The sequence below is a fragment of the Rhinolophus ferrumequinum genome, chromosome 6, assembly GCF_004115265.2.
Source record: "Rhinolophus ferrumequinum isolate MPI-CBG mRhiFer1 chromosome 6, mRhiFer1_v1.p, whole genome shotgun sequence".
Lineage (NCBI taxonomy): Eukaryota > Metazoa > Chordata > Mammalia > Chiroptera > Rhinolophidae > Rhinolophus > Rhinolophus ferrumequinum.
Window position 1 is genome coordinate 39,695,318 of NC_046289.1, and position 12,142 is coordinate 39,707,459.

Below are 12,142 nucleotides of genomic sequence, written 5' to 3' on the forward strand. Positions count from 1 at the left end.
TGCAATTGACCCTTGAACCACTTGGAGGTTAGGGATGTCAACCTCCTGCACAGTCGAAAATCCGTGTATAACTTTAACTCCCCTTAAATTTACTAAGAGCCTACTGTTGACCAGAAGCCTTATCGATAACATAAACAATCAGTTAACACATATTTTGTGTCATGTGTATTATATACTGTATTCTTACAATAAAGTCAGCTAGAGAAAAGAAAATTTTAATAAAATCACAGGGAAAATACATTTACAGTATTTATTGGAAAAAATCTGCCTATAAGTGGACCCACGCAGTTCAAACGCATGTTGTTCAAGAGTCAACAGTATAGGATAATGCAAGAAGTAATGGAAATACATAATAGATTTTGACCACATCACAGCAGAAGACTGGTACAACAAAATGTTTCAGGACCATCTAGTAAATTTCCTGTCCCAAAGACTCTTGGTTCTTTCAGTGGGAAATAATAGAGATCACAATGTTTATGTCTGGAGTGCTCACTTATACTGGGTTTGTCTTTGTTTCTATGCCTTATTAGTACACAGAATTTAGGACATTTTTGAAAGAGAAAATGCATCATTATTAGTTCATGCTGACATTTCTAATTAAAATTTAAAATTATACAGTTTTTATTTCTTTGATTTTTATATTTGTATCTCTTTTTCTTGTGCTAAATATCTAGGTTCTTAATGGTATTAACAAAATGATTATAGTCACCTTAACCTACAGTTTCAAAATTGTGCTACCAATATTTATTACATTTAGTAGCACTTATAACAGTGTAGGTACTGCAAAAGGTTGAATCTATGTTTGCAATTTTTTTTTCTCCATAGGATAGATATATTCTAATATGTATGTACAAATTACTGTGTTTTAAATCCACTGGAAATAATATCTCTATATGTGTTTAAACCAACTCTCTACATAATTAAGTTCATTTGTTTTCATTTTGCTTTTTACTTTTAGGAACTTGTTATTTCCATTTTATTTTTGCTTTTATTTAATTTTTTTAAAGGATTCAAGATAGCTGACAGTTTTTTAGGTAGGTAGATAGCAACTAAAATTCTTAGGCTTATAGGAACAGTGTTTAATCAAAGAAATATTTAGTCATTCAATAACATTTTTCTCATTGTTTTTCTAGTACGGGTGAGGTATTTACTCTAATTAAATGGTTAGTTATTCCTGTATACTAACTAGGAGCCTGTCTCTGAAAGACATCCCTGAAAAGTGCAACAACCTCCTACCACACTCTGTTACTAAACTACTTCAGGGTGTTTACATTAATATTTTCTAAGACATTGGAACTATCAACAGTCTTGCGTGAAACTTGTCTTAACCCCCTTAGCCTACTAACTTTGGTTATTCAAAGCCTCGGTTATATAGATAACTGTTCATCTACCTTTATAATGCCAAAATAATCATGTGTAATATTTAATACAAGTAAAATTATATGCTGAAAAAAATTATATCCTGTGGCTTAAATCTGAAATTTAAAACTTTAAATGAATCTATTGAGACATGAAAGTATGTTTTTGCCACAGTGGTAGCAAAGATACTGTGTCTCTTTCTGGGAGGTTGGATCCTAAAATGTATAATTGTATGATTTCTCTTTTTAGAGGCCGATAAAATACCAGTAATGCGTGGACAGTGGTTTATTGATGGTACTTGGCAGCCTCTAGAAGAAGAAGAAAGTAATTTAATTGAGCAAGAACATCTCAGGTGTTTTAGAGGTCAGCAGATGCAGGAAAGTTTTGATATTGAAGTATCAAAATCCATAGATGGAAAAGAAGGTAAGATCAATTAATACATTTAATATGTTATGTAAACGAAGTAAGTTGTTGATAAAGTTTAGAGTGGTTCCTAAGTTTGACGTAGTAATTTAAGAGTGTTAGAATTTACAAAATTCCTTATTATTTTAAACATTTGATAATTATTTTGAAATTTAAAATTTCTATGAATTTCCGAATTAATCTGTTTTTATTTTACTTAATATGTATGTTAATGGCATGACACTAACATGATTTACTATAAATGACAAATAATGCGCTCTCTGAATTTGTCCTTTTCAGTAGTTTTTAGTTATCAAAGAAAATTGAACTTACAAAAAAATCCCTTGTCATTATATCAAAAGAGTACGTTTGTAATATTTTAAGATTGGTTCTTTTCCTGACATTTAAAAACAACACTTCAATTTCCTTTGTGTAAGTATAATAACTCTTAGATGTCCTATATTGAGAACCGTATCAACTTTTAAGTTTACAGAATCCACTCCTTATGTTTTTTTATTTAGCATTTGAATATGTTTGCAGTAGTTTAAAATATTTACGTAATAGCCAAGATTACTATGTTTTGTTATTGTCTGATCTTGAGTAAAATTTAAAATGTGTGGTAAAGTTAAAAATACTTCTATTGTTCCATTTACTGCAGGCAGTGGGATCAACTATTCTGGTGAGTATAACAGTACAGGTGGATTAGAATTTGTAGATTTCTCTAAATTTTTTTTCTAAAAGCGTTTCTTCATCCATGCTTGCCTTTATTTGGGAGGTTTCTTGACAAGCCCTATTAAATCTAGTAATTAAGTGATTTTCCCCCTCCCCCACCTCCCCACTTCCACCCCCATTTCTAAAGCAGAAAAACTCAATATTGATCAAGTAATTCACAGAATACAGCTTGGAAGAAATCAGTTATTTGGTTGGAAGTAATTGTTTATATAACATAATGGCAAAACAATAAGCTTTAAATTGTCTTTTTTTTTCTTTTTGTTAGTAACATGCCAAGTCGTTTCTCTCTACTCTTTATTCTCTTTTATTTCTCTCTGAACCCACACAGGCGCGCACACACACACAAGGAAACTGTATAGTTTAGCCTGTACCAAATTAAAATATCTTTTGTATATAGTTGGTTAAAAGTCTGTGTAACTGAGGAGCATTGTGGCTTCTGAATAAATTGGCAACTAAAGCTAACAAATGTATACAATAATAATTGGCCATAATGTGCCAGATGTGCTCTAGGAATGTGCTCTAGGAATGTTAAATATCTCATTTTTCTAATGTGTAGTCAAATATGTCCTTATTTCAGTGTAAGATCCAAGCTCAAGGTTTTTACATATCAATATGTAAAGAGCAGTTCGGAATCTACAGAACAGAGCTCTATCTACATTCCTGCAGACTGCCATAGAGACGAGACTTAGTGATGGCACAACTAGTACATTTTATATATCCGTGATCTTTTATTAGTGCCTGAAGTATTTTGTAACCTCTCATCACCCCTACCAAAATGAACACAAGTGCCTGCACGTCATAGTATTGGAAGGACTTAACTTTTTATCATAATTTCACTGCTATTAGAGAAGGCTGCATTTTGGGCTTTTTCCTTTCAATTAATTCTCCTTAAGTCTTACCTCAAAAATGGTGTTTCACCTTAACAAACCCAGTTTACCCACCCAATTATTTACTATTAATACATGGGGTGGGGGGGGACCAAGACCTTGGAGGAGAGAAAAAATGAGTATGAATAATAAAAATATAAGTAATTGTTCCCCCTTCTCATAGTCTATTCAAAATATTTTTTCCACTTGCTAATTCATCCTGTGGAAGTTAATCGTCAGCTCTGTTTCATCTCTAGATCCCACCTATTTGGAATCTTGTTTCTATTACAATAAAAACTGGAATTTCATATGCCTTCTTCTACTCTTTACTAAAATGTTAAATGTGGCAGGATACTTGAGTTTTCTTCAAAGTGCCCTAATTTTATGAGCCAGTCATTTAAATTACATAAATCTGATAAAGAACATGGTTTATTTGTGTGAGTACATTTTTATTAGGTCTTTAAGCGTGTGTGTCGATTCTAGGGTATCAATCTAGAATATTACGATATTTTTTGCTAGTCTTAAGGACATACCCTGAGTGGTAAAATTCTAGTTAGTAATCACAGAAAATTGTTAAACTGTTAAAACACTTTTGCCTTGTAATCTTTCAAACTGATGAATCTTTGAGGCTCATTGGAAGAAAAATTTATTTTTAAAAATAAACTATGGTATATAGGTAAAGCATCAGCATGTTTTATTATTAGCAAAGATTATAAGTTCAATTCAGTATGTATACTGTTGTCATAAATTTCCAACCATTTTATTTGTTATTCAGTATTATGTAAAACATACATTTATATTATATAAAACATACATTTATGTGTTGAGATGTGACATTTGACTTTGAAGATTATGGGAAATTTGGTAGATAGTACATTTGAAAATTATCACTGGTGTTAAGGAAAGAACATTTGTTGTCCAAAAGCTACCATCATTGGAAAAGTAACTCAAATTTACCACAACTGCAAAGATAAAAAATATTAACAATCTTTTGATTATTTTGCTTCTTACCTCCAAACTTCTGAAATTTTGTATTTCATTAATTTGAGGGGGAAAAATACCTTTCCACCTAAATTTTCTCATCTATATATGATAAAACCTTGACTCTTCATATTGTCAGGAGATTTTGAATGCTTTCGTGTGCAGCTAGTACTATACTGCAGGCACTTTTGTGAAAGAAATAGACAAGGTTTCCACCCTTAAGGAGTTTTAAACCTATTGGGGAAGACAGAGCCTACAGATGAGAACTGTTACAAAGAGTTAACTACAAGATAACACAGCAGACAGTGAAAATTACACATTCTGAAGAGAGATTTGGAATAAAGAGAGTTGGTGACTGCAGTATAGTGGAGTTATTCAGGTGAGATTTTCTAGAAAAATCCCATTTAATAATTAAAAACATTTAAAAATATTTAGGAACTCTTATTAAGTGTTCTGGAGAAACAGAGTTCTTGCCTTGAAGGACATTAAAATAAAATGCTAATTCCCTTACTTTCTGACCTTATCTGTATTTTGGTTAGGGTAGCTGTTGCCATAGTAAATTGGATATATATATAATATTTTCTCTTTATTAACTTTCCTTTATTAATACAAAGTAACGATTGAATGAAATAGATTGATAAAAGTTTAGCATAACTTTTTTAGCAATCAATAAAAATTTGTGACTTTAATCTAAATTTCATTTTCTCTGAGAGTTAAAATAAAAATTAATTCTCTTAACCACCCCACCTCCTAAGCTAGGAGACATTTATCTAATAGCCTAATAAATGAAGAAGTTTCACTGGGGATGAATCCTACAAATAAAATCAGGCCTTCAAATAAGTAATTTTGTAAACATTTCAACCTAGTACTAGATTAGTGTTTCATTCATTTTATAAGTAATCCAAGCAGGAATTAGTTTTAAAAAACAGTTAAACTAAAATTTAGCCTGCACCTCACTCTGGCCAAAAAATGTATAGTCTCAATCCAATTGTGAGAAAACATCAGATAAACTCAAATTGAGGGACATTCTACAAAGTAACGGACCAGTACTCTTCAAAGTGTCAAGGTCATTGTTAATAGGGGGAATCCTTTCACAATGTATAAGTATATCATCACCATTATATACACTTTAAATAACTTATCATTTTATTTGTCAGTTATACCTTAATAAAACTGAATTTTTTTTAAGTGTCAAGGTCATGAAAGACAGAACTTTCTCACAGTTTAGAGGAGGGTAAGGAAACATGACAACAAAATGTACCATGGTACCCTGGATTGGATCCTAGAACGAAAAAGGACATTAGTAAGATAACTGGAGAAATCTGAATAAAAAGTCTCTATTTTAGTTGATAGTATTGTACCAATGTTAATTTCTTAGTTTTGACAATTGTACTATAGTTATGCTATAGTACAGGAAGCTGATTAACATTAGAGGAAGCTGATTGAAGGGTATATGATAACTCTCTGTACTATTTTTGCAATTTTTCTGTAAGTCTAAATTTATTTCATCATAAAAAGGGTTTTTTTTTTTTTAAAAAAAGGACAGTAGAGGAATTAAAATAAAATAGTAAAAAATATTTAATCCAAAAGAAACCAGGGAAGAAGAAACAAGAAACAAAATAATAGATGTGACAAAGAGAAAATAAATGGGAAATGGTAGACCTAAATTCATCCATATCAATAACTACAGTAAATATATTAAAGTGAACTAACACTCCTATTAAAAGGCAGAGATTGACAGATTTGCTAGGAATGTAGGACCTGACTCTATGCTGCCTACAAGGGTCACATTATCAGTGTAATCTCACAGATGGCGTTGAAAGTTCAAATTTGACTTTTTACTGTTCAAGCTAATTTGGAGTGCTATGACCGCACAGGTGTTGGTAGATCTGTAATGATTTACAACATTTAGCAATTTGGCATGTAAAGTGTGTATTCCTGTCACTGTTGCTGGATAAGGATATCCCAAACTCAGTATAGAATTTCAAAAGTCAGAAAGACGGGGACAGGAGAGAAGAGAGGAGGAGGAGAGTTAGAGGATTGCCATTTTCTAGCTTTTAGTTATTATTTAATTTTTATATAAATTTATCTCAATTTCTCTGAGATCCAAGAAGATTGCCAGTTTTCTCATTATGACTGGCAGGTTTGAGATGTGCAAGCCTACTTCCCCTGAAGTTGAGGTTATCCAAGTTGCCAGATATTTTATAAAGGGAAAAATTATTGAGTTGTTCCATTCTAGGGATTAGTGTGTTATCAGCAACCCCCTTTTTTGATACTCTGTTGCTTTCAGAATTATAGATTGAAGAAAATTTCTTTAAGAGATGAGTTATAATAAGGAAACTTACTGGACATACTATATTTTAATATGCTAAATCTTTTTCATTGCTGTGTAAGACTAATATATAAAAGAAAATTGTATTAAATGTTAGCATCTAATAAGTTAACATTTTCAGTTGTATTTTGAGTTTATGCATACTTTTGCTAACACTACATAAGAATTCCTAACTAAAACTTTATCTTAGAAAAAGAAAAGGAATGCTGTCTGGGACTTGAATTTCTTTTAACAGTGATCCCTGTTTGCATTGATAGTTAAGCTCTTTCTATCTCTACTACTCTTACGGTGGTACACCTAATTCTGTGTTTGGAGTTGAAAAAAAAATTAAATTCTCTACGTATGCTAACAGGATGTTGTAACAAATAGAGCAAGTGACTTTCAAGTGAAAACAATAAATTTGAAGAGAAGGTAAAGAACTATGTCTATTTAATTTTGTGAAAATGGTTCAAATAAATATACTCTGTTTTTGGTATATTGGGGTGTTTGGTTTTTAAAAAAATCCCTAAATTATACTATTCTTTTAAAAAGGGAAGTCATTTTTGTAACTTCACTAGCATTCTCAAAGCATTTGCATAATTTTAAAGTCTGGTCAGATGGTCCATGTGTTTCACATTAGTTCTCTTTTAGCAAATATGGAATTAACTCATGTTAGTTTTATTAGTACATTTAGAAAATCTAGGTTTTGTTTCTTGGAGTAAAGTCTCAAATTTATGCCAGTTTGAGCTTCTTGGATATGTTATCTTTTTCCTAATGAAATTTTGTTTAAAAATGTTCACTGCAAGTGGTCCATCTATTCCTCAGTAACTGACCAGAAGGCACATGAACGAAGAAACATTTTCAGTGAAGAAAATTGTTTCAGTTGTCATTTTCCACCCCTTGTGACAATGAAATGTTAGTGTAATCCTGATGTTACAACCCAGCTTTTAATCCTAGTCTATAATAGTTTTTTGTAGCCATCGAATTACATATAGTTATATGTAGTTATTAAGTGCCTTGTAAGCATCTCCGTTACCTTTATTTCACAAATCTTTAAATATATGTCATCTGTATATACAACAGATTTTTATGTCTAGTACTATACAACAGGGATTAAATATTTTTATACTTGCGGAGTATTTAACCTTTGAATGTCACATTAATGTAGAAGGGAGTGAGGATGAAAAATGTATGAGAACATAAATGTGAACTAAATCCTGAAGGTTCTGTTTTTCACTAACAGAACTGTTAAACTGATTTGTAAGGTTCAGGTTCAACTGGGTTTTAAAATAATTGCTTACTTAAAATATAAAGAAATTAATTGATAAATAACTAGCAGTATTTGACGGGAAATGTTGACTTAAGGTTATCTACTGATTTGCCAAACATCGACTCTATGTCCAGCTTTACTCTATGTTGTCTGTTTCGTGCTTAAGAGGTATCACAGCGTAAGGTTTTATTAATGACCCTTTTTCATTATTCTATCACTAATCATTATTTTATCATTAATAAATCAGTTAAAAGCATAGCTTCCAATTTGATTTTAAAGTTTCATTTTTAAAAATCTTTTAACAACTTGAAGCCAGTTGTGAAAGTTTGTTTTGTTTCTGTGGGGAGGCTCCATTATACTTCAGTAATGGAAAGCATCTAGTGGAATGTGTACTGTGGTATCTTCTCATGGAAGTAGCATTGGATATTTAAAATGTTATTTATTGCATTCTCTATGTACATCAGCTGTTGGCTATGTCATAGTCACAAATTTGGTGAGAGTAAATAACCTTAGTGTTGTAAAGAAAAAGGGGTAAATAACCTTAGTGTTGTAAAAAGGGATTTATAAATCCCATGTGTATACAAAAATACCATGTTCTATTTTTTAATTCTATCTATGCAAAGACATTTAAAACGTGATTGCACAGTTGTCTTTAACTGATAAATTTAGATATCATTTGCCTTTTTTCAGTAAAAGTAGAGCATATATTTGATAAACATTAAATTGTTTTTTCAAATACAACTCATTTTTTAGAGTTAATACAACAGAAAGGCAAAGTAGCAAACCTCATTTAAAATTTACTTTGAAGCTCAGTGTTTTTGCTTTCTTAGTTGTCTACCACCTCCCTCCCTTCTCCCTCCCTTCTCTGTTCAAATGGAGAGGATATAAGGAGAGTACAGATGCGGCAGGTCTTAAACGAAAGCGTTCCCAAGGTACAGTAATCGTAGTTTACTTCTCCATGTAGTTGTATTCCTGGCTTATAGTATTTAGTTGTATTTAGAGCATTCAGTTGTATTTAAAACATAGATATTATGAGTATTAGTATATAAAGCATAGGAACATATCCATTATGCTATTTTGTTTAGTGTTACTTAATTGTAAGTGATGTAAACATTTGTAAATGATATGTATAGTCCAGTAATGAGATGTTTGCCAGTATTAAGATGTTTTACTTTAAGACAGTACGTGGATTATTTAAGGAGGAATGAAATTTTGTTGGTCTAACACTGTTCTCTTAATATTTTGATCTTGTAGTTTCAGTGTTTTAACTGTATATTGCTTAAAACTGTTTTAACAAAACTGTGATTTAGAAACATTACATATAAAAGGCTTAAAATAGTGACTGGGATTGGACATAGAATTAGAAAAGTAAATAATTGTTAAGCTTAAGCAAAAGACTTTCTTTTTTTAATTTATGAGAAGTTCTTTTAAACAACTGAGTTTATTATACGTTTTCTTTGGAACGGAAGATACTGTTGGTTATGTTAATTGCATCTTGGTCTTGTGTTCAGTGTTAGTAATGTATCCTGGCAGGTAAGTAAAATATAAATTGTTTTTTCATATCTTTTTGAAATTACATTTTTAACCTAACTAAGAAGTACAGTTTCCTGGAAAGGATTTTTTTTTCTGAGGAAATAGATTTTCATAAAAATGTCTTAGGATCTTAGATCTTGACCAAGTCTGTATCCTTTCATGTTTAGCTTGAGATTATTTTCAAACCATCTTCAAATCAGAAGTTAGTCTCCGCCAGTAACTAGCTTTGTGGCAAGTCACTTAATCTCACTCTGTACCTCTGTGTCTTTATATATAATGGGAGATAATATTTTGCTTAAAGAGGATTTTAAGAAATTAAATCAGGCACAATTATTTCAAGGTACCTGGGTTTTTCTAAAGATGGGTATGTGAATTTTTCTTACCTCTATGCCAAAGATAGAGGAAAAGTTTAAGGTCTTCATTATACACGAATTACCAAATTATGAATTGGTGGACATGTTATGACAATTTTCTTGATCCATTGCTTCCACAAACATTTGTGGTACGTGTCACCCTGTGCTAGGACACTGTTTGGTGCTAGTGATTCAAAATGACCAAGACATAGTCCCTGCCTCACAGAGCTTATGTATTCCTCGAGCATATATGGGTTTGATTTTCTTTTTTTTAGAGCTCGTTTTCACCAAGTATACCTCAGTTACAGAAATGCAATAGTCATGCTGACTTGAACATCATAGTAGAAAAAAAATTTCTTTGATTTCTTATTAAAACATTTTTCAACTTTGGATTTCTGTTATGGTGAGCAATATCCAGTGATAATTGGCTTTAATACCCATTCCAAAAATATATTAACTATGTGTTACAGGTTAAAATTATGGTAGTTAAGCCAGTTATTCCATATTGTTCTAACAAATTACCATTCCCTATATCATGGTTAATCATTTATAAAAATAAAGTCCCTATCCATTACTTGCTTCACATCAATATGTGTTTCAATGACATAGTTTTTTATTGAACTGGGTTCAAATATTGATTCAAAAATCTGTGTATTATAATTTTTCACACAAAGAAGTTTGTCTTGGAGACCTTAAAATTACCTTTTCCTTTCTGCAACAGCTGTCCATAGTTTCAAGTTGAGTCGAAACCATGTGGACTGGCACAGTGTGGATGAAGTGTATCTTTATAGTGATGCAACAACATCTAAAATTGCAAGAACAGTTACCCAAAAACTGGGATTTTCTAAAGGTAATTGTTAAATGTTACTATAGTTTGTCAAAATTTGGGGAATCTGAATTTTTCTCTTGTGTTCAGAATAGACTATTGAAATTCTATTTTTAGTATATTTTATATATGTATTATATTTAATGGCAGTTACTGCCCTATTAAATGAAACTTTTGTTAAGGGGATTGAGTTGACATGTATTCATCAGTGAATAATTATATATTTAGAATGATTTGACAAGATTAATAAGTATCTTTTATACTTATAAAAGCCATCAAACTCAAGGTAGTCATGTGAAAATAAAACATGGCAATTGAAACGTGGTATCAAGGAGGAAAACTGAAAACTTTCCATTGGATTTAGTGAAATGGAAGTCATTGGTGACTTAGATAGACTGGTGAGGCAGAAACCAGATGGGCGTGGATTGAAGCTTAAGTACAACGTTAAAAAATGGAGGCAGGGTTAATAGACAACTCTTTAAAGAAGTTTGACTAAAAGAAAGAAAAGAAGGAATGGTACCTGGGGAAGATGTAAGATCATTACCAAAAAATAAATTTAAAAAAATTTTTTTTGTCAATTCTGATATAACCCTTTTTACTGCTTTATTTTCTTTGATAACAGATATGCTTGAATTTCTTTTTATATGTTCATTAGTCAGTTGTATTTGTTTTGTGAATTACCTTATATCTTTAGCCCATTTGCTATTTGAGTCATTGTCTTTTCAATTTTTGATTAGTAAGCTCTCTTTGTATACTCAGGTAATTAACTTACTATGCATCATATTTTGCAAAATTTTCCCCAGTTTGTCATCTTTTATTTTTGCCTCACAGTTTTTTTTTTGTTTGTTTTTTTTTAGAGAGAGAGAAGTTTAACATTTGTATGCAATCAATTTGTCCTTCCTTTTCTGTTTCTTTATGGTTTGGTGTCATGTCCAATTTAGCACTTTATATCAGAGCCAATCAGCATACATCATCTGACAAATTTATCCCTTCCCAACGTGAAATTTTCTTTTAATATTTCCTTTTCTTCTTTATTTCTTTCAATATATTGTGAAAATACTGTTTCCAGAATAAATAGTGAATTTAGAATCATAATTTTTCTACAGCATCAAGTAGTGGGACCAGACTTCATAGAGGTTATGTAGAAGAAGCCACGTTAGAAGACAAGCCATCACAGACTACCCATATTGTATTTGTTGTGCATGGCATTGGGCAGAAGATGGACCAAGGAAGAATTATCAAAAATACGGCCATGTGAGTGTTTTCATGAATAAATACATTCTCCACGTAGTGTAAAATCCAAACTCCATTCATCACTATTTTCTTCCATCTTTCCTTTTCTTCCTTTTTTTTAAAGAGTCACTCCAGATAATTACAACCAAGTGATTTAGTAAACATACCTCCTTGCCTAACCAGTATCTACATATGTGCCCATTTGAGAACTATGATAATGATCCTTGGGGTGTAGGATTGTGTAAGTTTACTGTAGAAAAGGACAGTATTTTAAGC

The 12,142-nt window shown here is 31.3% G+C and overlaps 1 protein-coding gene across 7 annotated transcripts in view; it reads left to right on the forward strand.

Annotated features, from left to right (window-relative positions):
• Positions 1 to 12,142, forward strand: part of DDHD1 (DDHD domain containing 1) — a 68,555-nt gene that overhangs the window by 22,559 nt on the left and 33,854 nt on the right. For 2 of the 7 annotated variants that reach the window (XM_033108288.1, XM_033108291.1), the window contains exons 2-6: positions 1,609 to 1,782; positions 2,420 to 2,440; positions 8,752 to 8,853; positions 10,529 to 10,657; positions 11,740 to 11,887. In XM_033108288.1, the coding sequence (XP_032964179.1) occupies positions 1,609 to 1,782; positions 2,420 to 2,440; positions 8,752 to 8,853; positions 10,529 to 10,657; positions 11,740 to 11,887 (574 nt within the window). The remainder of the gene's footprint in view (positions 1 to 1,608; positions 1,783 to 2,419; positions 2,441 to 8,751; positions 8,854 to 10,528; positions 10,658 to 11,739; positions 11,888 to 12,142) is intronic. The other 5 variants (XM_033108292.1, XM_033108294.1, XM_033108295.1 and 2 more) reach the window with 3 other exon arrangements.